The sequence below is a fragment of the Xenopus tropicalis genome, chromosome 7 (genome assembly GCF_000004195.4).
Source record: "Xenopus tropicalis strain Nigerian chromosome 7, UCB_Xtro_10.0, whole genome shotgun sequence".
Taxonomy (NCBI): Eukaryota; Metazoa; Chordata; class Amphibia; order Anura; family Pipidae; genus Xenopus; species Xenopus tropicalis.
In genome coordinates, this window is record NC_030683.2 from 63,764,018 (window position 1) to 63,791,081 (window position 27,064).

General features: G+C 40.9%; 1 protein-coding gene across 10 annotated transcripts in view; it reads left to right on the forward strand.

Moving 5' to 3' along the window:
* The window catches only part of kif1b (kinesin family member 1B), a 201,103-nt gene that overhangs the window by 57,689 nt on the left and 116,350 nt on the right, over positions 1-27,064 (forward strand). For 3 of the 10 annotated variants that reach the window (XM_012966952.3, XM_031905975.1, XM_018095819.2), the window contains exons 9-18: positions 7,465-7,530; positions 8,137-8,154; positions 9,843-9,918; positions 10,008-10,086; positions 15,232-15,374; positions 16,108-16,352; positions 21,611-21,690; positions 22,141-22,216; positions 26,024-26,103; positions 26,184-26,290. In XM_012966952.3, coding sequence (XP_012822406.1) covers positions 7,465-7,530; positions 8,137-8,154; positions 9,843-9,918; positions 10,008-10,086; positions 15,232-15,374; positions 16,108-16,352; positions 21,611-21,690; positions 22,141-22,216; positions 26,024-26,103; positions 26,184-26,290 — 970 coding nt within the window. Of the gene's footprint in view, positions 1-7,464; positions 7,531-8,136; positions 8,155-9,842; positions 9,919-10,007; positions 10,087-11,878; positions 11,967-15,231; positions 15,375-16,107; positions 16,353-21,610; positions 21,691-22,140; positions 22,217-26,023; positions 26,104-26,183; positions 26,291-27,064 lie in introns of those variants that run through there. The other 7 variants (XM_012966956.3, XM_031905977.1, XM_004916028.4 and 4 more) reach the window with 4 other exon arrangements.

Consider the following 27,064-nt stretch of genomic DNA (forward strand, 5'->3'; position numbering starts at 1 on the left):
GGAGGGAACCTGGTATTTAGTTTGGGTTTCAGCGAACAACCGTTGTTTCAAGGTCAGTGGGTCTAAGAAGTCATAGATCCTGGATAGCCCTATTGTACCCCAGTAACTTATAAAACTCTCGGACATCCCTGGGATAAAAGAGGGATTAGCCAAAAGGGGTTTCACCAATGAGTACTGGTTTGCTAGACGATACTTGTCTTTGCAAGCTTTCCATAGGGTAAGGGTAAAATGCATTGGGTGGAGGAGGTTTGGGATGGTCTTTCCTTTATCATCCCAGAGTAGTGAGTTTGGGTGGGTTGGGGAGATCCAAAGGGATTCGATATGGGCCCATCTGTTAGTGGGGGCAAAAGTAGTCCAGCCCAGTATCTGGCGTAGATGGGTGGCATCGTAGTAGGCTTGTAAATGGGGGACTGCCAGGCCCCCTTGGGATTTACTGGCCATCATTACTGTTCTTGCTATTCTATGACGTTTGCCCCATATAAATTTAAAGATGGCTACTTGTAGATCTTTAATGATCGTTCTAGGGACTCTAACAGGAAGGGTTTCAAATAGATATAGGAGCTTGGGGAGTATTGCCATTTTAATTACCGTAATACGTCCTAGCCAGGAAATTGTGAGTGCACTCCATTTGTGTAGGAGTTGTTTGATTTCTTGTATAAGTGGGGGAAGTTGTATTGGTATAACTGATTATAGGTTTTGGTTAGCTGGATGCCTAGGTATTTAAGGGAGTGTGTTTTCCATTTGTAGGGAAATTTTGTAGTTAAGACTTCCTTAATTTGGTTTGGTTTGGTTTGGGAGATTGAGCGGTAGGGCTTCTGTTTTATCAATATTTAGTTTGTACCCTGAATGCTTGCTATATTGTGTTAGTAGGGCGTGTAAGTTAGGCAGGGAAATTATGGGGTTTGTCACTGTTAAAAGAATATCATCCGCAAATAGGGAGACAACAAATTCCTGTTCTTGAATCTTGGGGCCAGTTATGTCTCTGTGTTTCCGAATAGCTGTTGCTAATGGTTCAATGCTAAGTGCATAGAGGAGCGGGGATAAGGGGCATCCTTGTCTTGTGCTATTGTGGATGGGGATCTGGCACTGGGATGCTTCAGGGAGTTTGAGGGTGGCCGTGGGGTTAGAATATAGTTGCTGAATTGCTCTCAGAAACGGGCCTTTAATACCAATTTGTTGGAGCAATTCAAACATAAAATCCCAATTGAGGCGATCAAATGCCTTTTCGGCGTCCAAGCTAAGTAGTAGGGCCGGGGTCTGTGTTTTATTTAGTGCATCTATCAAGTCTATGGCCTTACGTGTGTTATCTCCTGCTTGTCTGCCAATGATAAATCCCACTTGGTCTAAGTTGATAAGTTGGGGCATGAGTAGGCCTAATCTGTTGGCTAACAATTTGGTGAATATTTTAAGGTCTGAATTTAGGAGAGCAATTGGTCTGTAATTCCCACATAGGTTGGGGTCCTTGCCCTCTTTATGCAGTAGTGTGATGTAGGATCGTAGCATCATATGTGGGATGGTATTATCAGTCATGAAGGAGTTAAAGAGCTTTACTAAGTATGGGGTCAGCAGGGGGGAAATTTTTTTATAATATGCATATGTGTATCCGTCAGGGCCAGGGGCTTTTGAAGTTGGAAAGGACTTAATAGCTTCTTTGACTTCTTCTTCTGAGATTGGTTTGTTTAGTTTGTCTATATCATGTTGTGTGAGGGCAGTGTGTACGTTTTCTATGAGGAAGGCTTGTCTGGTTGTAGTTTCAGAATCTTGTGTCTGGGTTGTAAGTGTTGGTAAATTGTAGAGTTTAGTATAGTATTCCTGAAAGGCTTCTGCTATCTCCTAAGGGGAGAATGTTCTGTCTCCATTGGTCTTATCTATAGATACTATAGCCGAGCGAGCAATTTGTTCTCTCAATTTCCTGGCTAGTAAGGTGTGTGGCTTGTCTCCCCTTTCGTAAAATTTTTGCCTTGTCCACTTCAAAGCTTTTTCTATTTCCCCTGATAGAACCATTTTAAGTTCCCTGCGTATCCCTATGATCTTTTTACGTAACCTGGCGGATGTATCTGTGAGGGCTTTACGTTCAAGTCTGGAGAGTTTCAGTTCTAGTGTTAGCTTGGCCGACATTTTCTTTTTTTTCCTAGCTGATGCTATAGATATTAGTCTACCTCTTAATACAGCTTTGTGGGCCTCCCACAGAGTGGAGATATTCTCAACCGATTGGGCATTGTCTATAAAATATTCCTTAATAGTCTGGGAGAGAGAGGAAAATATTTGTGGGTCATTTAAAAGTGATTCATTTAAACGCCAGTGAGTAGGTTTCTTAACTGGGGTAGAGAAATGAATATCTAATACCACTGCGTGGTGGTCTGTCCATGGAATAGAGATCAGGTCGGAGGTGGCTGGATGTATAAGTAAGTCACGGGAACCCAGAAAGAAGTCAAGCCTAGAGTACAATTGATGGGGAGCGGAATAGAAAGTATATGCTCTTTCTTTAGGGTGATGGATCCGCCATAGGTCTCGAAGGTCCAGTGTTCGGACTAGTTGCCTAAATCTCTGACACTGGGTTTGATAATGTTGGAGGGGAGAGGGATATGATCGGTCTCTGGTTTCCGAGAGGACTAAGTTATAGTCCCCCCCTATGATTATTGGTGTTTGGGAATCCCCTCTTGCTTTAGCTAAGGTGCTTCTAAGAAAGCGCAATTGGTTTTTGTTAGGGGCATATATGTTTGCCAGCTTGAGGGGTTTGCCCTCTAACAATCCATCTAGGATAAGATAGCGGCCTTTAGGGTCTGCCTGTATATTCTGTACTTCAAATGGGCAATCCCTGTGAATTAATATGATAAGGCCCGCTTTCTTAACATTGGTGGTGGATTGATATATTTTGGTGTACAAATTAGTCCTAAGGGTAAGATCATCAGGGGATTTCAGATGTGATTCCTGGATCATAGCAACATCTGGCCTCTGTCTATGGAGTTCCCTTGTGAGCATATATCTTTTCATTACGCTGTTTAACCCATTCACATTCAACGTTAATATTTTAACCATTGTATCAATAAGTCAAAATTGCTATGTAAGTGTACCCGTAGGCATCGATTTGGCTGTCCCATATTATATAGAAAGTAAAAATAGTCACCCTTCAGCATTGTCCTGAGGACCAGGGGTAGCAGGGCTAGCCACGGCCAAATATTCCTGCATCGTCCCAAGGGGGGGTGATTATGGGGAAGAAATGTAAAAGTTGAAACTGTAGGAAACAAACCAAAAAGTATATAACTTTCCATGCGGTAAACTCCGTTTGGAGTGCAAGTGGTGTAATAAACATTAACCGGAGTTAGGTATTCAACTTTTGTTCCTCTACCAAGAGCCAGCTGTGGTGGAGGTTTCGTAGGCTGTCCATGCCTACGTGTGGGAGCGTCCCAGGTGACTATGGGTGTAGGTGAAATAAACTGAGGACTGCCTGGACGAAAGGGAATGTTCATAAGCTTCATGGTTTCGGGGGCTTCCTCTTCAAGGAACCTGCGGCGGGGTGTCTGGCTTGGCGGTGGTCGATCTTGCTTTTTCCCAAATTGGGGAGAGACGGTCCTGCAGTTGTCTCTTCCGGGCGAGGGGGGGTTGCTGTAGATCCGGGGGTGGTAGGCCGATGTCTTTAAGGAATTTGGATCCCTGTGATGGGTCTTGAAGGATGTATTGGCGGTTTTCTTTCGTCACAATCAACTTGAATGGGAAGCCCCATCTGTATGTTACATTATGGTCTCTCAGTCTCTGAGTTATGGGGCGAAGCTCTCTCCTTTTGTTTAGTGTAATCGGAGAAATATCATTGAAAATTTGTATCCTGTGGCCTTGATGTTCAAAATGCTTTCCTTGCTTTCGAAATAGTGTAAGCACACTACAATGTCCCTTGGTGTGGTTGCATTGGGAGGTCTGGCTCCTAGGGCTCTATGTGCTCTGTCGAATCGCCAGGCTTCCGCAGGGAGGTCTGGGTTAATAGCGGAGAAGAGGGACCGTAGATATGGTCTAATATCTTGAGCTGTAATCTCCTCAGGGACCCCTCTTATTCTTAAGTTCTGCCTCCTGGATCTATTCTCTAGATCTTCCAGATATGATTTTAGTGAGGAGAGCTCACTCCTCATGCTGAGATTCTCCTCTTCTAGGGAGTTATGTCTCAGGATTAGCGCATCTGCTGTGTTTTCTAGTTGGTCAGTTCTCTCCCCTAAGTTGGTAATATCAGACTGTATCTCTTTAAGAGCTCCACGTATTGTATCGGTAATTGAATCTGTGAGCTTGTCATGGAAGTCAGCTAACTGCTGGGAGAGGACTTGGACTGTAACTAGTTCGGCAGCTTGTGTAGTGAGGGGCTGTAATATAGGTATCTCACCTGTTTGAGCAATGTCAATTACCGCTCCGGTTTCTCCTAGTCCTGGAGAGCTGGGAGGCGAGGAGTAAGGGAGCGCGTCCGGGTCTGTGTCATCGGCGCCATCTTGTGCACGCTGTGACTGGGCCGGAGTCTTCTGTAAGTAGGGGGACATTGTCCCTGCTTGGTCTTTTGGGCGCCTTTTCCCCATTACTTATATGTCCCTGCACCTTAATCTAGCACCCGGTTTCGAATGCGAGGCGATAGTGAGGCTGTTATCGGGGGAAAATCCCTGTATGTCCCGGAGCTCCTCTCTTGTGCGGCTGTCTCACACCATAGCGCGCATGCGCCCCCTAATGTGCTTCTTCTTGAGCCACTCCTTTGTTGCCTTTGCTGTATGTTTTGGGTCATTGTCGTGCTGGAACACCCATCCACGACCCATTTTCAGTTTCCTGGCAGAGGGAAGGAGGTTGTCCTGTGCCCTTAGCAGAAAAACACCCCCAAAGCAAAATGTTTCCACCCCCATGCTTGACAGTGGGGACGGTGTTTTGGGGGTCATAGCCTGCACATGTGCCTTCTTGAGCAGGGGGGACCTTGCGAGCCCTGCAGGATTTTAATCCATTGCGGTGTAACGTGTTTCCAATGGTTTTCTTGGTGACTGTGGTCCCTGCTAATTTGAGGTCATTAACTAACTCCTCCCGTGTAGTTCTAGGATGCTTTTTCACCTTTCTCAGAATCATTGACACCCCACGAGGTGAGAGCTTGCGTGGAGCCCCAGAGCGAGGTCGATTGATGGTCATTTTGTGCTCCTTCCATTTTCGAACAATCGCACCAACAGTTGTCACCTTCTCTCCCAGCTTCTTGCTAATGGTTTTGTAGCCCATTCCAGCCTTGTGCAGGTCTACAATTTTGTCTCTGACATCCTTGGACAGCTCTTTGGTCTTTCCCATGTTGGAGAGTTTGGAGTCTGCTTGATTGATTGATTCTGTGGACAGGTGTCTTTTATACAGGTGACTAGTTAAGACAGGTGTCCTTAATGAGGTTGACTAATTGAGTAGAAGTGTCTAACCACTCTGTGGGAGCCAGACCTCTTAATGGTTGGTAGGGGTTCAAAAACTTATTTCACTCAATGAAATGCAAATCAGTTGCTATCTTTTATTTAAAGTTATTTTTTCGATTTTCCTTTTGATGTGCTATCTGCCACTGTTAAAATAAACCTACCATTGAAATGATACTGTTCTGAGACTTTTCATTTCTTTGTCATTGGACAAACTTACAAAATCAGTGAGGGGTCAAATAATTATTTCCTCCACTGTATATTGGGGTATCGGCTCTCTGACTGAAGGGGCCCAGGCATTTATGACAAACAAACTGTGCCATTTTGAGGAAGGGATACTAAATCCCTCCTGGTGTATATCTGGAGGATTGTAGTATTGGAAGATTGAACCCCAGTGACTTATTTACAATATATACGGTATTCTATTTGGACTTCCTATTCTGCTTTTAGTGGACTAGCAGCTTTTTTAACAGTGATCTGTCCTTTAAAGGAGAAGGAAAGGTAAAAACTAAGTAAGCCTTATCAGGTCTATAAAGGTCTATTTAAATACAGCCACAAGCGCTCACAGAAACCTCTGTCAAAAGATTTGCTGTCTTTGTTTTCCTGTGCCAGAGACACACAGCTCTCTCCTCTCTTCCTTTTCCTGCTCCACCCTCCCTCAAGAATGCTAAGAACTCATTCCCCCCCCTTAGGAATGTGGATCTGAGCCAATCAGCAGGAACCTTCCCCATAGTCTAACTAACTAAACATGTACACTGGTCTGGGTCTCGGTGCAGGACTGTGGCATTATGGGAACAGCTCAGTGGGTTTTTTTCTGTGAGGCTTCTGATCATCTGAATGGGAAAAATGTGGGGAGACTTAAGGGCACTATTGAGAGAACTGAAGGTATGCTGCAGCTTGAGATTAACTCATTAGCCTTTCTTTCTCCTTTAAAATAGTTCCGTAGTATTTGTCCAGGCAACCAATCCCGTGGTCTTGTGATGATGATGACATCACCACACCCTTAAGTATGCAGAGGTCCAGGTGTGCAGCCTCTTGAGCGCCATTCTAATGGCGAAATGATAGTTGAGGCTTAAACAGTTGGCAGGTCTGCTGATACTATTACTGGATATGCTCTCCTGTTTAAATCAAGTTGATAGAAAGGTATTATGCCTTGTAACATGTTTTTAAAAAAACTTTTTTTTTATATTTGAGAACTGGATATTCAAATATATACATCTTTTACTGACCATAAACCTTTTTCAATTGAGAGTGTATAACATCATGGACTTCACCTTTGAATGTTTGGCATACAGGAATGCACCAGCTGAACTTTTGAGGACAAAGTATATGCATCTGTGAAACACAGAGTTGATATCCCAATATACTTTGGTATTGTTATGATTTATTGTGGGTTTTTTTTTTTTTTTATAACTCCAATACAATCTGTGGCCAAGGTTGTTGGTTATAGTTGGACTGAACTATATCCAACGTTATGCCTTTACCTAAGTGTATTGCATTCATTCGGGGGCAGGCACAAGGTAGGGTAAATCTACAGTAGCGGGCGTATTCTCTGCAAACGTTCTTCGGTTTGCCGAGAATACGCCCGTGTGGCATCAGCCTTTTTTTAACATTTGCTGGCTGTATTGGCTAATAAAGATTGTTTTTTTATTTTGTGTGACCTTTAATGTGTCTATTACCTCTGGGGTCATTGAGTCCCATGATTATTTAAGATTTATAGCTTGGAGCAATTTGGGAGTTCCCTATGTGGTTATTACCTATTTATTTATCTATAAAAACACCTAGAGGGTGGAATTGACTTTTTGATATAAAACAATTATTCAGTGACCTTTTGCCTTTACCATATTGTGAGGCTAGAGTGCAGGCCTAAAAAAAAAAAACAGTGGCATTTTTCTTTGAATAACTAAATATGGCAAACTTTGGCAACTTACGAAACATCAAACACATGTTCTTTATTGATGCTAACCCCATCAGATTATAACTAAAATATGTGTAACTATACCACTAACTCTAATGTTGGGTTTTATATTAAGGTCATTAATCACTCATTTTTATTTCATTATAGGAAGGAGCTAATATCAACAAGTCACTAACAACCTTGGGAAAAGTTATATCTGCTCTTGCAGAGGTGGTAAGTTTGTGACTCTTCATGTATATTAATATGCTGTGCTTTATTCTGGAAAGGATGAAACTATGAACACAATAGGGGTCATTTATGGACACTGGACAAATATACACCTGGGCAGTAACCCATGGCAGCCAGTCAGATCTTTTAAAGAAAGACAATCTCCCATTGACTCAATTTTAATGAAATTATTGAAATATTTACAATTTTTTTCCTTTTTAGTTTTAATAACCAAACAGTATTTTTGTATGTTTGATCCCAACTAATATATAATAATACTTATTGGTGGCAAAACAATTCTGTTGAATTTATTGAATGTTTAAATGATTGAGTATGAAAGTAGGGTAATCCAAATCACAAAAAGATTCCTTATTTAGTGTTAGTGTTTTACCTAGATAAATGATTCTTGAAGAATCTACACATGCAATCATGACTGAATGTACCTGATGATATAAGTAAAATACTTATAAAGTACACATAGAAACAAAGTTCTTATTATGTAACTTAAAAATAAAGCCTTCCATCAGTACAGTCAGTTCAGTTTTTATCATTTCTCTAATAATCTTTGTAATATATTATTTGTGTGTGCTCCCTTAAATGCTGCCATATTAGGATAACTGCACAAGCAAGGTATGGTTTCTCTTTTGTTATTCGAGATGTGTATAACTGCTTAAAACAAAACAAGGAAAAGGGGTTGTATTTGTACCCATCTATACATTATTTTATGTTTGTAGTAGAAGATAACAAACATGGTTATATTTTAATTTTGGTAATGTATTTGTGACGGTTCTTCATTTTTAACCACAAGCTAATCTGAGGCTGATTAGTTTTAATGTTGTATATTCAGAGGGTGTATATATTTATTAAAATGACGTCACTCAAACTCCACGGAGCCCTTTAGTAGACTGGGGGCCAAAATAAATTGTTGGAGGGCTATAGACAGACGAGGTAACTCGTCACTTGGATAGCAGTGTGTCAAGGTTTCTTCCTGTTTCTGTAAAAATTGAATCTGCTTGGGTGCAGGCACATGCTGCCGATATTGGCCGAATATTGGTTTTGTGTGCCTTCACCCAGACTGATTCAGTGCTTCCAGATGCAGGCACAATAAGAAGACTTTTCAAGCATAAGTTTAGATTGTCAACCAGTGCTTGTATGTAGGATGACAATCCGTCTAGTGTGGCTTTACCCTTAATGTTGAAAACATTAGGGAGTGTGCAAGGCAAAATCTGTACTAAGTTTTTGGGGGAGATTAGTTGCCTCACGACAAATCTTCCTTGCCGCGGGTGACTAATCACCCCGAAATGCCATCCCACCGACTAGAATGTAGATTGCCAGTGGGATGGTATACGTGGCAGCACGATTTGCCAAAGTTGCCTTGAGAGGAAACTTTGGTGGCTTCAGCAAATCGTGGCACCGTGTATGCCATCCCACCGCTGATTTACATTCTAGCCGGTGGGATGGCATTTCGGGGAGATTATCACCCGCGACAAGGAAGATTTGTTGCGTGGCGACTAATCTCCCCGTGTGTCACAGCCCTCAGCATTTTTAGATACATTTAATATAGCATGTTAGTCAAGACATGTTCTGCTGTTCGACTAATCTCCCTGTGTTCCGCTGTCCTAAATGTTTTGTAGTAATTTAATATGAATGTAGACAACAGATTTGCCAGAAGCAGTAGATAATAACAGTTTATAAATGTGTTCATGGTTATTTGTAACTTGTTAGGCCATTTTTTTTTTCTTTTTGAAACAATCTCTCAGGCTTTTCTTTATTTTAATAAAAATTGTTGAAAAATGAACTGTTAGTGGACAGTTCTTATGTAAACATTATTAAAATAAAGGAGAATAGGGTGTGCAGATAGTAAGGTTTATCAAGCAATTGAATTTCCCCCTCCTAATAAACTCAAAGATATCAAGATCCTGCAGTCCCAAAACTTCTTCCACGGTTCCCAGATTTCATTAGGCTATCTAAAGCTGGCCATACAGGGGCAGATCTGCTCGCTTGGTGATGTCACCAAGCGAGCGGATCTTCACCCGATATCCCCACCTACAGGTGGGCGATATCGGGTAGCATGTACCTTAAAAAAAAAAATAATCTGATCGTTTGGCCCTGGAACCCTGGATTACACATTCTTAAGGATGGGAGGGAGTGCGTTTTATGAATTCTTATGGGAGGGGGAGCAGGAGATAAATTTACTGTCACATAGGGCATCTTTTTATCAATAAAAAAAATACATCAGTTTCTCTGTCTCTTTTCCACATGCAACCGCTTTGCTGCATTAACTTAATGTTTTTCAATTATTTATATTTTACCTGTAGAGTAAGAAGAAGAAAAAAACAGACTTCATTCCATATCGAGATTCTGTACTTACATGGCTGCTTCGTGAGAACTTAGGTGAAAAATTTAAGTTCATTTTCTAATTGGTAAAAACCCTTAAATACTTGAGATATTTTTACACCTTTTTTTTTTCATTTTCACTGCAGGTGGCAATTCACGGACAGCAATGGTTGCAGCTCTGAGTCCTGCCGATATAAACTATGATGAGACTCTAAGTACATTAAGGTGAGAAATCCAAGCTACATCACTGTATGATGAATTCCATTCTCAATATTTTTTTAATGAATTAACTTGGCAGTAATATCCTGAAAGCAAAGTATGAGTCTGCTTTAACTCATTTAATCTTACCTTCACCTTCACCTTACAGAACTAGTTCACCTTACAGAACTATTGCCTTAAGGGACAGTATACCCTTTGTTCAACACAAGTTTAAAGAATAGTGCTTGTTTTAAATACAATTTATTGACTGCTGTTTTAATACTAAAAAAATCTTCTTTTTTTGTTTTGTTATTTCTTTAGCTAAACAGGGTAGTAAAGTTGCTGCATGATTGGTTCTTGCAGGGTAGATGATTAGGTTATTTTAATATATGGAAAGAAGTATAACTCACCAGGATTCAATTCGGCCGAATCCTGCTGATAAAGGCCAAATCTTTGCTGAATCCTAGATTTGGTGCATCCCAAAGAGCGCTATTCTTTTTTTTTTTTTTTTTTTTTTTTTTTTTTTTTTTTAAACACCTTCCTCCCTTCCTGTTTTTTTTTTTTGTGACCGTTTTGTAAACAGGATTTCATTATTCAGCAGAGTTATCTGTGCACTAATAATCCGATTATCTACCTTACAAGCACCAAAGATTACGGCATGGTCACACGAAGCACTTGCTCCACTGCTGTTAGCTTGTGGTTTTTAATTAGGTAGAGAGAAGTAGATCTGCTTTAATGAGCATCTCGCTGTAGCTACACTGACAATCACAGTTTGTCTGCACGCAGCTGCATGGAGCGGAGCAAAGCATTTCCGATCTGGTCTCTGCTTCCACTCTGCTCTGTGTAGCTGTACACAGGCTAAAGCTGTGATTGTACAGCTACAGGGGGGTGCTGATTAGAGCAGATCTGTGTCTGCTGTAAATGGGCTGAGTGACCATGCCCTTAGCTCAAGAAACTATAGATTTTTGCAGATTAAAACAACAGGCATAAAATCTATTCATCTCAAATCCTATTTACTGAAACCATGTTGAACAAGCTAGAATAGTGTCCCTTTATCCTGAAAAAGCCTGCAGGAAAGAGAATATGGGATTGCTGATGGTACTTGGAATTGAACCTTTTGCTCTGCTGGCAAACAATGCTATACACCCTGCCTATCTTGGGGAAACCTGGGCACTGTTTCTGCTTTACCCCAGCACTGTGCCAGAAAAGTTGGGCTGAGTGCCTACATAAATTACCAGACTATTGTTGCCCCAGCCCAGCAGAATGTGTCTTTCTGACCATCAGACAAGAATTTCATACTGCTGCAGTCCACTGTGGGTTGATGCAGGGAACGCAAACTCTAAAGTTAAAAATCAATCTTTATTGACACATCTGGTAAAACACAGCCAGAGGTCTGAGCCAGTCATGGATAGGTTACAGGGGTCTACAAACTTTTTAAACAGGGGGCCAGTTTACTTTCCCTCAGACTGTTGGGACCCCAGACCCTGCTGCATTCTCACCCCTGGCCTGCTGGACGCTTCCTTAGCGTTGGCCGGTGGGAAGCAGTGACGTGACATGCGGAGGCCAGGGACAACGCTGAAGCTGGACAAGTAGTAGGCAGGTGGTGAGGACGCAGCGGGGGCCAGTTAAATGACCTTGGGGGGCTGTAGTTTGAGGACCCCTGGATTACATGCTCTCCTTTTGGGCACTAGTATCTTTTTAACAAATTTACCAGGTTTTTAGCTTCCTCCCTGTATAGTTTTAAAAACTACATTGTGGTCTCTGGGTTTGCTTGCTGAACTGTATACTTTGATAAATGGCTGGTATATTTCTGTTGTAGCTCTCTACTCAGCAGTGAAGAACAGTCATATGGTCAGATGAAACATCTTTACCCAGTTATAAACAGACAGACAAGTGCATATGCGCAGGTGAAACAAATTCTAAATGCTTAAGAGCTTGTTTTCCTTGGTGAAGGGATGTGGTGACCCTTATGGTGTGGGGCACATTTACTTTAGTTTAGACCTACTTCACTGCTTTAGTGGAGATGGTAAATGCCAATAAATAATACATTGTATCAATTTTTGTTTCATGTAGATCAGTGCTGTCCAACTCGTGGCCCCCCACCTGTCTGGCTGGTTTGATGGTTTACCTTTGTGTAAACTGTAAATAGTATCAGTTTTGAGATTAACTGGCCCCCTGCATGGTTCTCACCTTCAGATTCAGGCTGTAATCCCCCTGTATTGTTTAAACATGTAATCCCCTGTGTTTTTCACACCTTTTAGTTTCTGCATTGTTCACCCCCTGCAGTGTTCACACCTCAGGCTCAGGCTGTAATCACCCACATTGTTCACCTGTTCACAGCTAAGACATTGTATGTACTGCCTGGACTTACTGCCTGTGTATATGGCACACACAGACAGCATAGGGTAGGCATAGTATGGCACATAGGCAGCATAGGGCAGGGAGGGTATAGAACACATAGGCAGCACAGGGTAGGCAGAGTATGGCACACACAGGCAGCATAGGGCAGGCATAGTATGGCACATAGGCAGCATAGGGCAGGGAGGGTATGGCACACACAGGCAGCATAGGGCAGGCAGAGTATGGCACACACAGGTAGGGCAGGCAGAGTATGGCACACGCAGGCAGCTAAGGGCAGGCAGAGTATGGCACACGCAGGCAGCTAAGGGCAGGCAGAGTATGGCACACGCAGGCAGAGTATGGCACACATAGGCAGCTAAGGGCAGGCAGAGTATGACACACACAGATAGGGCAGGCAGAGTATGGCACATACAGGCAGCATAGGGCAGGCAGATTATGGCACACATAGGCAGCTAAGGGCAGGCAGAGTATGACACACACAGGTAGGGCAGGCAGAGTATGGCACACACACACAGGTAGGGCAGGCAGAGTATGGCACGCACAGGCAGCATAGGGCAGGCAGAGTATGGCACGCACAGGCAGCATAGGGCAGGCAGATTATGGCACACACAGGCAGCATAGGGCAGGCAGATTATGGCACACACAGGCAGCATAGGGCAGGCAGATTATGGCACACAGGCAGCATAGGGCAGGCAGAGTATGGCGCACACACAGGCAGCATAAGGGAGGCAGTGAGAGGTGAACTTGGCAGGGGTTTGTTAGCAGTTGGAAATAGCCATTAAATGGTCCCTAAGGTGTATAATTATGTGCTGGGGGTTGCTGTGCTACCTACAGGGGAGGAAGAGACATATGAATTTAAGGGTGTGTCTTAATATGACATAATATAATTATTTCATATATGAATAACTGTTCATATCCCGCAGTGAGGACCAAGCATTTGGGTTTTTGCTGCACTACCACCATTGTGATAAAATGGGTGTGGTTTGAAGTGGGTGTGGTTAAAAAGGGGGAGTGGTCAAAACTGGCTTCCATTAGCGACCCTCCACCATGTATGCTAGAGAAATTCTGGCCCTCGGCACCGCAGAAGTTGGACAGCGCTGATGTAGATGTTTGGTTCATATGTGCACTGTTCTCTGAGTCCACACCTCATAAGCCCTCGCCTCATTCATGCAGCTGCTACAGAATTTACTTTCACAAGGTTGCAAAATCTTTTCTACTCTGGTAGCTGCATCGCCCACTAAAGTGGTACAGAAATAGCAGTGTTTTATTGTCATAAGTTGGGGTAGGATGGTTAAGAGATAAGTCAGAAGGTGGGGTGAAAAGCATAGAAAGCAAGTGTTTAATTTGGCATTGTGCATTTTTGGTGGGGTATAGAAAAGTAGTGCATTTAATTTGTAGTTATGGTTGAGCATTGCATAATTATAAGTACTGTGGGTAATTATGGCGTGATGAGAGTAGTATGTACGCAAGTCATAGTAGATTTGGGTATAGGGTAGCTATGAGTTAAGTCGATAACACACAAGGAGATTAATCGCTCCATGATTAATCTTCTCCAGCAGAGGTGACTAATCTCCTCTGAATGTAATAATGTAACTTGCTGGTAGGAAAACGTATGTGTTGCTTTGGCTTTCTGAAGTCGCTTGAAGTTGCCTTGTGAGGTAAGTTTGGGCGACTTTGGGAAGCCAAAGCGACATTTAAGTTTTTCTGCCGTAGATTTACAATTTCAACCTTAGGGCAGTGATCCCCAACCAGTGACTTTGGGGCAACATGTTGCTCCCAGTTGCTTCAAAGATGGTGCTTATTTTTGAATTCCTATTTTGAAAGTAAACTTTGGTTGCATAAAAACCATGTATACTGCCAAACTGAGCCTCCTGTAGGCTGTCAGTTCACAAAGGGAATACCAATAGCCAATTACAGCCTGTATCTGCCACCTTAGGAGCTTTTTGCATGCTTGTGTCGCACCGCAACTTTTTTTTTATGTTTAAATGTGGCCAACGGGTTAAAAAGATTGAGGACCTTAGGGCATTAGGAACATTACTAGAACTGTAGTTTAAGGTGTGTCTTGATTGAATGTAAGTGATATTAGAGCATGATAGCTACAGCGAAGTTGGGAGGTATGAGAAATTGCGTTGTTGTTTTTCTTAAACGCAGTGGTAAACATGGTGAAGCTTTGAGTATGAGGGAAGCAGTGGTTAAGTGTTTCTCTGCCAGGCCAGCTCTTTACTGGTTAGATATTTTAATTTTTGGTCTGCAGTTATACACTGACCTTGATCAAGCAGTTCTTGAAGCTCTCAAGTTTAATGTTATTTGAGATGTTAATTGCTACTGATATGTTCATTCATATTACTCTTGTGCCCTCCGGCAGTTTTCAGGCCTTCCCTGTAGGTTTTAGTAAATGCTAATGGGCAGGTAGCTGTGTTGTGCGAAAGACAGGTGAGTACTGGAGCTAGACCTGTCAAAAGAAATTTAATGTTGAAAAAAAATGTTCTCCCCTCTTTTTGGTAGTCAAGCTCACACAGATTAGACTTCCACAGAAAAATATATATATATAGACCACAAACTATAATATTTTATGCCATTGCCCTTAGAGTACTGTTTAGTCATAACAGACCAATGCCCTTCAGAAAGTAATTGTTTACAAATATATTTTTTCGTTTTTCTGCTATATCCAATATACCCTTTACTTACATCAGTTTTTTTTTTTTAACATTTTTTTTATGCAAAATTATTTTAAATTTAAATGCAAATTATATATTTAACATGCTTTGCAGAATTTTTTCTACAATTGCTAGAAAAATGTTTTACTTTCAGATATGCAGATCGTGCTAAACAGATTAAGTGCAATGCTGTTATCAATGAAGATCCCAATGCCAAACTTGTGCGTGAGCTAAAAGATGAAGTAACAAGGCTTAAAGACCTCTTGCGTGCTCAGGGATTGGGCGATATCCTTGATAGTAAGTATTCTTAGATAATTTCCATTGCTTAATGCAAAATATTCTATTCATGCATCTTGTCTCTTGACTTGTCAAAAATGTTTATCACCTTCCCATATTTTGTGTGTGTGTATTTGTATATATGTCATGTATGTATATCTTCATTCAGTTAATTGGCAGGTTGCTAGGGACCAGTGTCTTAAGCAACTAGACAGCAGACAAAATTTCAAGCTGGAGAGCTACAGAACAAAAGAGAAAAAGAAAAGTTAAAATCACTAGGATTGCCAAATGTTAGGCACCCCCCAGTGATCGCTTACCTGATACCCCGGGCTGGTGCTCCTATTAGCAGAAAATCGCACCAGCCCAAGGTATATGTAGACGAGCAATCCTTTTCCGTTTGCTGTGATCCCGGGGACCATCCATGCACAGTCAAAAAGCCAACTTTTCACTTTAATGCGCATGCACAGCTGATGCTAGAAAGAACACTGAAAAGGATCGCTCACCTGCATGTACCCCTGGTTTGTGCATTTTAAAAAAATTTTTTTTTGCTAACAGGAACACCCGCCATTTTTGCACAAGTGAAAACCATCACTAGGGGATGCCTAACATTTTGCCCCCCCCCCAAGTGATTCGATCTTTTGTTCTTCTTTAGTGTTGGTAAATCATCCTTTATCTTTCTGTCCTGTATCTTAATGTGGGTTCCTTTCCTCCTAACATTCCCTGTACCTTGCTTTCCTTTTTTTAACTTTTCCAGCTCTTCCTTCTGTCGGGTGCTTTCCTATCTCAGACATGAATGATAATGAGAACCTTAAGAATAAATACTTATTAGCCAATGAAAACCAACGACCTGGCAATTTCTCCACAGCCTCCATCAGTTCTCTAGCATCCTCACCATCCTCCTGTTCACTTAGTAGTCAGGTGGGATTGACATCTGTTACCAGCATCCAGGAAAGAATCATGTCTACCCCAGGAGGAGAGGAAGCTATAGAGCGACTTAAAGTAAGTGAATTTATATTTGGAGTATAGTTTGGATGTTATACGGGACCTGTCACCTACACATAAATAGCTGTATAAGAAAATTCCTTTGCAAGTTAAACATAAACCCAATTTCTATTTTTTAGAACATTTAGAAATTTAAAAATCTGAGCTCTGTCGATAAAATATTGCCTCAGGCGTAGAGGCGTGGGGGAGGGTAGTCAATTACTTTCACTTTCCATTCAGCACTTTCTAGATGTCGCTACATTTCTTTGCCGCCTGTAATTGTATAGCCAGTGCATGAGCATGGGCATTAGGTCTCCCATTCTGGGGCATACACAAGATTTTCATACAAAATTTGCCTCCACAGTTTCAGAAAATGTTGCCTGTCTGCTTGCTGTGAAAGACTATGGCCAACTGAGATCTGGCCTAAACTTGGCCAGATCTCGATCGGACAGATTTGATTTTCTGTTGGATGGGGGGCCACATCAGCTCAATGTAGTCCTTGGTCTGACAGTGCGTCCTAAGGCTCGAAAATTGAATCAGCCTGATTCCGCCCACCGTAGGCAAAAACAAAATTGGGAGAAGATCCGCTTTTTTGGCGACCTTGCCAAATGAACAAATATTCCTGTGTATTGCCACCTCGGGGGTGCCCATACACGGGCAGATAAGCTGACAAATTGGTCTAAGGGACCCAGATCAGCAGCTAAAATCTGCCTGTGTATGGCCACCCTTAAGGAAACAACATTTAACCCTTTAAGTGCCACAGGACGTAGAATCTACTTCCTGCAGCACTTTTGGGTTTACAAGTGCTGCGCTCGCTTTTAAAGCAGCGCAGAGCTTATAAACCCCCCACAACCCCCTAGGCAACGAGCAAGTAAGGTCATTCTCACTGATCTGTTCCCCCCAGCGCCGCCGATCGGGTCCCTCAGCCAATGACAGCAGTGGGCACACGATGATAATGTGTCCACTGCTATCCCTTTAAATAGCGCCCCCCCTTTCGTCGCCTCCTCCTCTCCTGCCTGCACGTGGACTGCTGGACCCCCCTGCTGCCTTCCTGATGAATTTGTCATCCCTGATCGCCTGCCTGCCATGGGTGAGCTGAACTACAACTCTACAACACCACTGTTTATTTTTCTTATTTCTATCTAAACTGTCTAAATTTTTTTTTTCTTATTTCTTCTGTTTTTCTCATTATCACACTTTTTGCACACATACACACTTACAGACAACTTTGCCAAGCACACACTTACACACACACTTACACTTTTTTTCTTTTCTTTCTTTCTTTGCTTTCTTTAGCAGTCTTTTTTTTCATTAAAACTTTATGATCTTGTTCTATAATTATTTGATTTATTTGGTTGCATTTTTGTGTTTTTTTGTTTTTTTCATAATTGATTTCTGTTTTTTTATTATTTTATTGCATTTTAACTTTTTTTATTGCTATTGGGTGCTGAATTTGCGGTGACGTTGTTGGAGCCAGGGCTCTGACCACCGATTTCATTGCAATTATTGTCCTTTGCTTTTATTGGTTTTAGTGCATTTTTGTGATTTGATTTTATTACATTTGCATTGTTCTTTATTGCGTGTTTAGTGCCCCAAAAAAGGTTGCTTCTGCAGTGTCGTTGGTAGATCTTCTGTTGGTTTAGGTGATTTTATTGGATTTTACTTATTTTTTTTGTGTTTTCTATGCATTGTTCTTTATTGCATGTTTAGTTCCCCAAAAAAGGTTGGTTTTTCAGTGACATTGATGGATCCAGGGCTCTGACCACCGATTTCATTGCAATTATTGTTCTTTCATTGCTTTTAGTGGTTTTATTGCATTTTCGTGATTTGATTTGGCCACGTCTTTATGTGCACCCATACATATGGGGTATCGTTTTATTCAGGGGAACTTGCAGATTGATGTTTAGTAAGTTTTTGGTAGTTGCCATGGAGATTTTGGGGAGAAATCTAGGTTTGTATCTGGTTTTTCCTTGATTTCTGACCAAAGCGCTGACTTCTGCAAGGGACTGCCAAATTTTCCATGTAGAAAGAGAAGAGTGGTACCTCTGAATAGCTGATGGTGTGCACTTTTTCGAAATATATAGTTTGTGGGGGTTATTTCACAGGTAGGGGGGTTAACACTGAAAAACTGCAGGTAATGCACATAGAGCGCAGCCCTCCAATTTTTTTTGTAATTGCTCTTATGCATTGCCCCTGCTTTGGGGTGTTTGGTGGCCACCTCTTTATGTGCACCCATACATATGGGGCATCATTTTATTTGGTAGAAGTTTGTCTTTCAAATTTGCCTTTCAAATTTGGTTCGAAAATCTTTCTGAGATTTTTTTTTTGCCAAATCCACATTTGATCTTGCGTCCAAGTTTACGTTTTAGAAAAAAAACAAAAATGCAAAATAAAAAGCTCCAAATTTCACGATGCAAAGTATTTGGCTTTTGAGTGAAAATTGCACCTAGAAACCTGAAGGTCTGCAGTTTCTAAAAATACCAAACATGAGGGGGTATTTTAGATTTACATATAACTTATGCTGCATCAACTGTTAAAGCGCTTTTCCACTTTGTTCTGGTGTGATATTGTACAAAGTACTGCTTTAGCTTGGGGGTTACTTCTGAACAGGAACAGTGGGTTACCACCACTTATTTGGTATCGTTGGACTTGGGAGTGTAAAAAGCCCCCCTAAATACCGGGTTATTGACTATAACCTGTCAGGCTTTCCTTGCCTCTGAACAACTATATATATGTATATAAGCCCCCCTAAATACCGGGTTATTGACTATAACCTGTCAGGCTTTCCTTGCCTCTGAACAACTATATATATGTATATAAGCCCCCCTAAGTACCGGGTTAGCGACTTTAACCTGTCAGGCTTTGTTTAATAACACATATATTCTATCAACCTGTGATAACATATCAATGACTCTGATATCTTATAAACATAGAAGTTTAATTACTACAATCGGTTAGTACAATCAAACAATATTATCACAGTTACTTTGAATCCTATAGTAAGAGAAGCATCCAGCATACAAGGCTTCTAATATATATATTCTAACTATACTGCGCTACTGTCTGTGTGTGCATGTATAAGGTGTGATGTCTGTGCAGCTATTCTTAAAGGTGTTTCTTCCAGATACATCACCTGTTCCTTGTTCCTTTCTTTCTTCTTCTGCTGCTACACCAAGTGGAAGGGCTTTAAGTTATATCCACTTGCCCTCCATGACAACCAGGCCCTAGCCCCTCAATGTTTGCATATAAACATCCCGTAACTAGGATGAAACACTGCCCAGTAGTAGTCACTGTAGCCCAAGGGATATTTCCCTTGCCATAGGTCTCCATTCATTTCCAATCACCTGTTATACTGAACGTCACACATAGCTGTCACTGTCCCATGGGATTTCCAAGCTTACCATATTCTTGATAAACCAGTTTTCTGGAAGATGGTCAGTATTGTTTACATGGATTCAGTTGGGGAAGGTGACTCTCTTCTTTGTTTGTTTAGTGACACCGTCTTCCCAAACATCATTGTTTATTGTTTGTGACAGTTGGTAGCTGATTTCCAAAGATTGCTTGGATACCTATCAATGTCTTTTTGACCAATATTATTTAATGAACATTGTCCAATATAACAGGGAGTATCAGGGCTTTTACAAACAACAACAAAAATGTGTGTAAAATCAACTTTTCTATGGAAAAAAAACTCAAAATATACAGAAAATTTTCATTATTTATTTTTTTACATATTTCACCCAAAATACACATCATATCTCCAGAAAAGTTATGAAATTCAGTGTATGTCGAAGCCCAATTAGTGACGAAAAAAACGATATATAATTTCCCTAGTTTCATGGAGGTTTTCCTACCAAAAAACATTGTTAAAGTGAATGAGTACAAAATGCTTAAAAAACGTCTGGCACTGGGGGGAACTGAAATGACAAATTTGGCTGGCACTTAAAGGGTTAAATTTATGTAGCACAAGTAAAGTTTATTTTTTTCAACTAGCATGATAGAAAAGGATTTGAAATTATTTCTTAGGGTCCTCCTACAAGGGTATAAAGACCAAAGTTCAAGTTTTAGAAAACTAATTAATTGCCTTTTGAAATAATTTGAAATCAATATTCTATTGTTTTGAAATGGTATGCGAGAAAATAACGTTGAACCTTCTATTATTGTTTCTTTGATCAAACACAATTGAAATTAACCTTTTTTTTTTTTTTTTTTAAGTATTTCCTAAATACACTGATTCTAGAAAATCAGTCGGCCTTAAGGAAGATCAATTGAGATAATTCAAGACCGACACAATAAAACACTTTAGGATAAATGTGGCCCCATGTGACAGGAGGATCTCATTCATTCCTGCCAATTTGCATACAGAATGGGGGTGAATCGGCCTCAACACTTGTTGAGAAGATGCCATTTGTGCTATAGTCCTAATGTCACGCATTAATCTGCAGTAACTTAAATATTGCCAATCTGTTTACAAATACCTTGAATCCTATTTTTATACATTTAGAATAAACATGCTTTCCCAATAACCAAGAACCTGCCAAACTACTATGCAGCCTCTCTACTTTGCTTCAGGGGAAAAAATTCCTTCTTGACTCCCGAGAGGGTAGTTGGACTGGTCTTCACTGTAAGGGCTCTGGCACACGGGGGAGATTAGTCGCCCGCGATAAAACTCCCTGTTCGCGGGCGACTAATCTCCCCGAGTTGCCTACCCCTGCCATCCACCGGCGAACATGTAAGTCGCCGGCGGGATGGCAGACGCGGCGGGGCAATTTCAGGGAATCGCCGAAAAAGACTCACGAGTCTTTCGGCGATTTGCGCGAAATCGCGCCGCCGCGTCTGCCATCCTGCCGGCGACTTACATGTTCGCCGGTGGGATGGCAGGGGTAGGCAACTTGGGGAGATTAGTCGCCCGCGAACAGGGAGTTTTATCGCGGGCGACTAATCTCCCCCGTGTGCCAGAGCCCTAAACAAAGAAATAAACTCTGCATCTTACGTGAAATCTCCTTTTCTCTAAATGGAGATATTACTGGATGGAAATAATTGGCCTGCATATTTTTGTATCTTCAGCAAACACAGATACTTCCCCAAGCCAATAATGAATAAATTAATTATAGGACCCGGGCACCACACTAAGAACCCATCTCCAGTTAAAAAATGCTCCCCTGATGCCAAGATGGCAATCGGACTAGTGCGAAGCTTTAATTACAAAACATTTGCAGATAACTACTTGTTCATGTGCAACTTTTATCTTCATGTTTCATCTCAATATTTCCTAGGAGTCTGAAAAAATAATTGCAGAGCTAAATGAGACATGGGAAGAGAAGCTGCGAAAAACAGAGGCTATTCGAATGGACAGGTATAGAAAACTAATATATGCATTATTCTTTAAAAAATGGAGATCCAAATTACGGAAAAACTAAAAAAAAAATCATGTGAAAAACCCCAGGTCCCGAGCATTCAGGCTAATAAGTTCCATAGCTGTTCTTAATCTAGCATAAGTCACCAATTTGAAACATCCAGTTGCCAATTAGCATTGCATACACAGCAAAAAAACAATACTAGGTGACATTAGGTGGTAGAATAATAGACTTTTTTTATTTCAGAATTTACAGAAGAAAATCTGTGTGAGCAGGTCAAAGACTATTGTAATATATGGGTGCATTTTTACTGTTGAAACATTAATTCATTAAAATTATTTCACTAGTTGTTATTTCTCAGCAGAAGGTTTTATAAATAGAACCCATATCTGCAGATACAAATATTATACTGTGTTTTCTATATGTTAAATATTTTTATCTGCCCACAGGGAGGCTTTACTTGCAGAAATGGGAGTGGCTATTCGTGAAGATGGTGGAACCTTGGGGGTTTTCTCACCCAAAAAGGTATACAGGCTGTTATTTATATTCTATCCACTTTGACTATTGCAACCTACTACTTTCTAGTCTCCACCTTTCTTCACATCTGTAAAAAGCAATCTGTCTTTAGGTAAGAACCCATGGGATCTCTTGTCACCCATAAAAATCCAGCATAGCTACAAAACAACCAAAAGTACCTGGGTCGGGGAGGGGATCTATGCCTCTTAACCAATTGTTTCATGTAAAAATGTAACAAAACATCTTGTGTGCTATTAACTTTAAACTCTCATGGTAGAATCCCCCCTACTCTCCTCTTCTACAAAGGAATCTGTTTATCTCCTGTTAAAATCTATATTATGGCTACTTCAAACCCTTTCATTCTTTTGTTTCAGTATATTCTTGCCCATCTCCTCTGCTCTTCTCAGACCCACCATCTTTTCATACCTTCCACTACAATCGGTCTACATAAACCTTTCTATCTTGAAACTAGAGAAGTAGAAAAATATCTAGTACAGTCTTGGAAGGGAAACAATACTTTTGTACATTGTTAGGGTAGTGCCAAATGGGGCTGATTCTCAGCCTGCGTATAAACACAGGCCGAGAATCAGCTGATACGCAGACCTCTGCTCGTTTGTGTGTCTGCACTCACAGGCACTACTTTGGCCTGCGTGCAGACACATGAAGCAGGTTTTTGCACAGTGCGTAAGTATGCATTTTTGCAACAAAATCTGCTCCCTGTGTCTGCATGCAGGCCATAGCAGTGCCTGTGAGAATTAGCTTCTTGTGGGGCTTACCTCTTCTTGGAGAGCTTTACAAATAGGCTGGAAATGCACATTATGTTTTAGGGTTCTGTACGAGCCCAAGGCACCCACAGCTCTATAGCAGTAAAGATCTGTGCCCGGTACATGCTAGTACAGCATTTCAATACAAGGCTGATTAGTAATTTAGATTCTCATTACATGCACCTTAAAAACCAATACAGTTAGCATGATAAATTAGGACAGGCAAACCTCATTTTGTGCTTGATGATTTGTGGCGACCCCTTAACTTGTGCATTAAGCTCAGTTTATAAATTTATGGTATTGTTTTGTTTACAAAGGAGAAGGAAAGGAATAATCACTGTGGCTGGTAAATGTTAGACACCCCCTGTGATTATAATTGCTTCTATGAGACCCCATTTTGGTGCCATATTGCTTTTTCTTTTTCCTAGATCCTTTGAACATCCCTGGTCTATCCAGGTGCACATGCACAGCACAGTGTAAAGTTGAACTTAGAAGCAAAAAGCCAGCTTCTCAGTCTATTGCACATGCATGCACGGGCTGTGGCCACAGAGAGGATCCATGAATAGGAAGAAGATTTCAATAAAGTGCTCCTTGTAGTCTGTTGGGTTCATGCAGTTTTCAGCTATCCAGAGCACTAGCCCAGGGTCTCTGGTTATAATCACTGGGGGTACACGCTCACACAAATTTTAAAGGAGAAGGAAAGGGTTGCCTGCCAACATGGCGCCTTGTAAGGAAACTCGCATACGCAAATCTTCTCCCTCCCCCTAGACGCGAGTGCGACCTGCACTGCCTGCTTGTGAGATTGAAAGCTCGCTCACAGGGTATGTTAAATGCGCATGCGCTTACTCGGTAGCTGGTCTTAGGGGTATATTTATCATGCTCTGTAAAAAGTGGAGTGAAGCATTACCAGTGATGTTGCCAAGGGCAACCAATCAGCAATTACATTTCAACAGTTAGAAAACCAAAGCAAAACATTTGATTGGCTGCTATGGGCAACATCATCCTTAAAGTTTCACTCCACTTTTTACACATTATGATAAATATACCCCTTAGTGTCCGTGCAGGAGTGATGCATTCTGGGAGTCTTCTTTACACAGCTCAGCGTTTTTTCTTCCTGTTTGGCTTCTGATCGTCTGAAAAGGCGAAATATGGGGAGACTTAAAGGAGAACGAAAGGCAAAGTCACTTGGGGGTGCCAAAATGTTAGGCACCCCCAAGTGACTTTAATCGCTTACCTTGTACCCCAGGCTGGTGCCCCTGTTAGGAGAAAACAGCACCAGCCCGGGGAAAGCTGCAGCACTTCCTCCTTCCTGCTTCCTTTTCCGGAAAATGCCAGTGGTCTGCGCATGCGCAGTAGAGTGAAAAGCTGACTTATCTGTTAAAGTTCGGCTTTTCACTCTACTGCGCATGCGCGCGAGCGATATAGGAAGGAGGAAGCGCTGCAGCTACCCTGGGCTGGGGCTGTTCTCTCCAAGCAGGGGCACCAGCCCAGGGTACAAGGTAGGCGATTTAAGTCACTTGGGGGTGTCTAACATTTTGGCACCCCCAAGTGACTTTGCCTTTCCTTCTTTAAGGGCACTAGTGAGATAACTGAAGGTATGCCTGCAGCTTTACTAGCCTTTCCTTCTCCTTTAAGGCCAATGCGCACAACAAATTGAGGTGTGTGCAAAGAATTAATATAGTCCTTTAGTAAAGAAGACATGCTACAAATTAAACGTGGGCTCTGCAATGATTTTTGAGTGCATAAAATAAGAGTTTAGAATCTTTATTTTACTAACAGTAATAATTTCTGATAGGCCATCGGTAATGTTAATTTTATGTCACAAGTGATTGTTCACCTTTCAGTTCAGATTATTTATTAAAGCGTAGGCTCTGAGGCAGATTTAGCAAAATGTGAGATTAAAGTTTATCACAGAACGATTCACCCATGGTCTGTTCATTCCTGTGGGATTTTTAGAAGTGTATTTATCTAAATATGAACTTTAACTTTTATCATTTGATAAATACGCTTCTAAAAAATCCCATAGGAATAAATAGAAAATGGGGACAAGACCCCAACCCATGATGCATTAGCCTACAGCCATCTCTGGGTAGGTGCACATGTATAAACAAATGGTGTTTTGTTGCTACTGGGACTTGAAACAGTACAGGACTTTTGAGAAGCAGAAGGGGTAGCAACAAATTCCTCCAACCCACCTCTCGCTAATCTTAGTTGATACATTTTTTTTTTCAGTGTCTGTACAATGTTAGCAACTATTGTAGCAATTCTAACAGCTGATTTTAATAAAACGCAAGCATTTTTCTTGGCAGAGCAAAAGATTAAAGAAAGAACATTAATGTTCAAAAAATTTAACCATTCCTCCCAAAAATAGAAAGCAGTTGAAAAAAAGTCTTTATTTCTTTTGTTCTGAAACCAACTGAACTGGAAAAAGTGTTTGGAAGGTTAACAGCCCCTTTAACATATATTTGTCTTATTTTACTGTCGAAAATAATTTGCAATCATGTAATTTATACAGGAGATTTTAAATGTATGTGGTGTTGGCTGTTATTCACACATTCTCATTGCTATTATGTCTTATGCCTATGTCTCTGAGTAGATTTAGCAGTACTCTAGTTATAGCACTAGCGACTTATAGTGTAGAACATCTGTAAGATGTTTGGTTTAATCTTTGTTGTATTCCTTGTTCTGTATTCATCTTCTGTTTTATGCTGCTATGCCTGCCATCACATAGGTGTTTTTTCCCAGCCAATGTGATCTATTTGCGGACTCTTATGGTGTCTTCTCCCCAAAACAGGTTTGTTTTGTGTGTTATATTGTCTATTAGAATAGAAGGAGCACAGTTATCTTAGGAAACCTTCCTGTATAGCAGAACGGAGAGCTTAGTTTGTATATTAACATGGTGTTTTATTAAAATGTATAGGTTAATGTAGATTTTGTGCTTTTATTTATAATTGGAAAAGTCTGTTTCTTCTAGGAAATCTGCATCATTAATTTTAAAAGTGATTAATCAGGCGTTGTTATTTAATCGTTACAATTATTCATTTTTTTTCAGACTCCCCATCTTGTCAATCTTAATGAAGATCCACTAATGTCTGAATGCCTTCTATACTACATTAAAGATGGACTTACAAGGTGAGGCTCCTTCTTTGTCCTATCACCTCTGTGTATAATGTTTTGTGAAACTTAAACTTATTTGCCTATAACTCCTTTAGGGTCGGTCAGGCAGATGCTGATAGTCGCCAGGATATTGTGCTAAGTGGAGCTCATATTAAAGAGGAACACTGCATATTCCGTAGTGAAAGGAATTCAAATGGGGAAGGTACATTTATTATTCAAATATCAATCAAAAGTAATATTTTTTATTGAATCAACTCTACAAATGCATTTTATTGAGAATATATTATAGGTAATGGAAAACTGTATACGGGTATGGGACTTATTATCCAGAATGCTCGGGACCTGGGGTTTTCCGGATAAGGGATCTTTCCATAATTTGGATCTCCGTAACGTAACGTAAAGACTACAAAAAATCAATTAAATATTGAATAAACCCAATAGGCTATTATTGCCTCCAATAAGTATTATATCTTAATTGGGACCAAGTACAAGGTACTGTTTTATTATTACAGGGAAAAGGGAAATAATTTTTAAAAATTATAATTATTTGCTTATAATGGAGTCTATGGGAGATGACCTTTCCGTAATTTGGAAATTTCTGAATGACGGGTTTCCGGATAAGGGAATCCCATACCTGTACCTTGATTTCTTCAAGATGCAAAAGCAGATCATCAGCTTTTAGAACTGATAATGCCCTTCCATTGCTGTTTATTGAAATTAGAAGGTGTATGTTAGTAAAAGAGCGTAATTGCAAGAAAATGTCCCCCCTGATGAATTTTCGTGTTGTGTTGGCCCATGTGTCACTACCCTAAGATTCTGAATAAGTAAATGTTTATGCCATTCCTGCTTTTTCTGGTTTGCAAGCTGTATGGTGATCCCTAGCTTGGAACAAGGGCTTCCACATTAAAACTGTGAAAATTGTGAATTGTGATAATTTTAGACATTTTGACTTTTCAGTGATGTTATTGCATTCTCT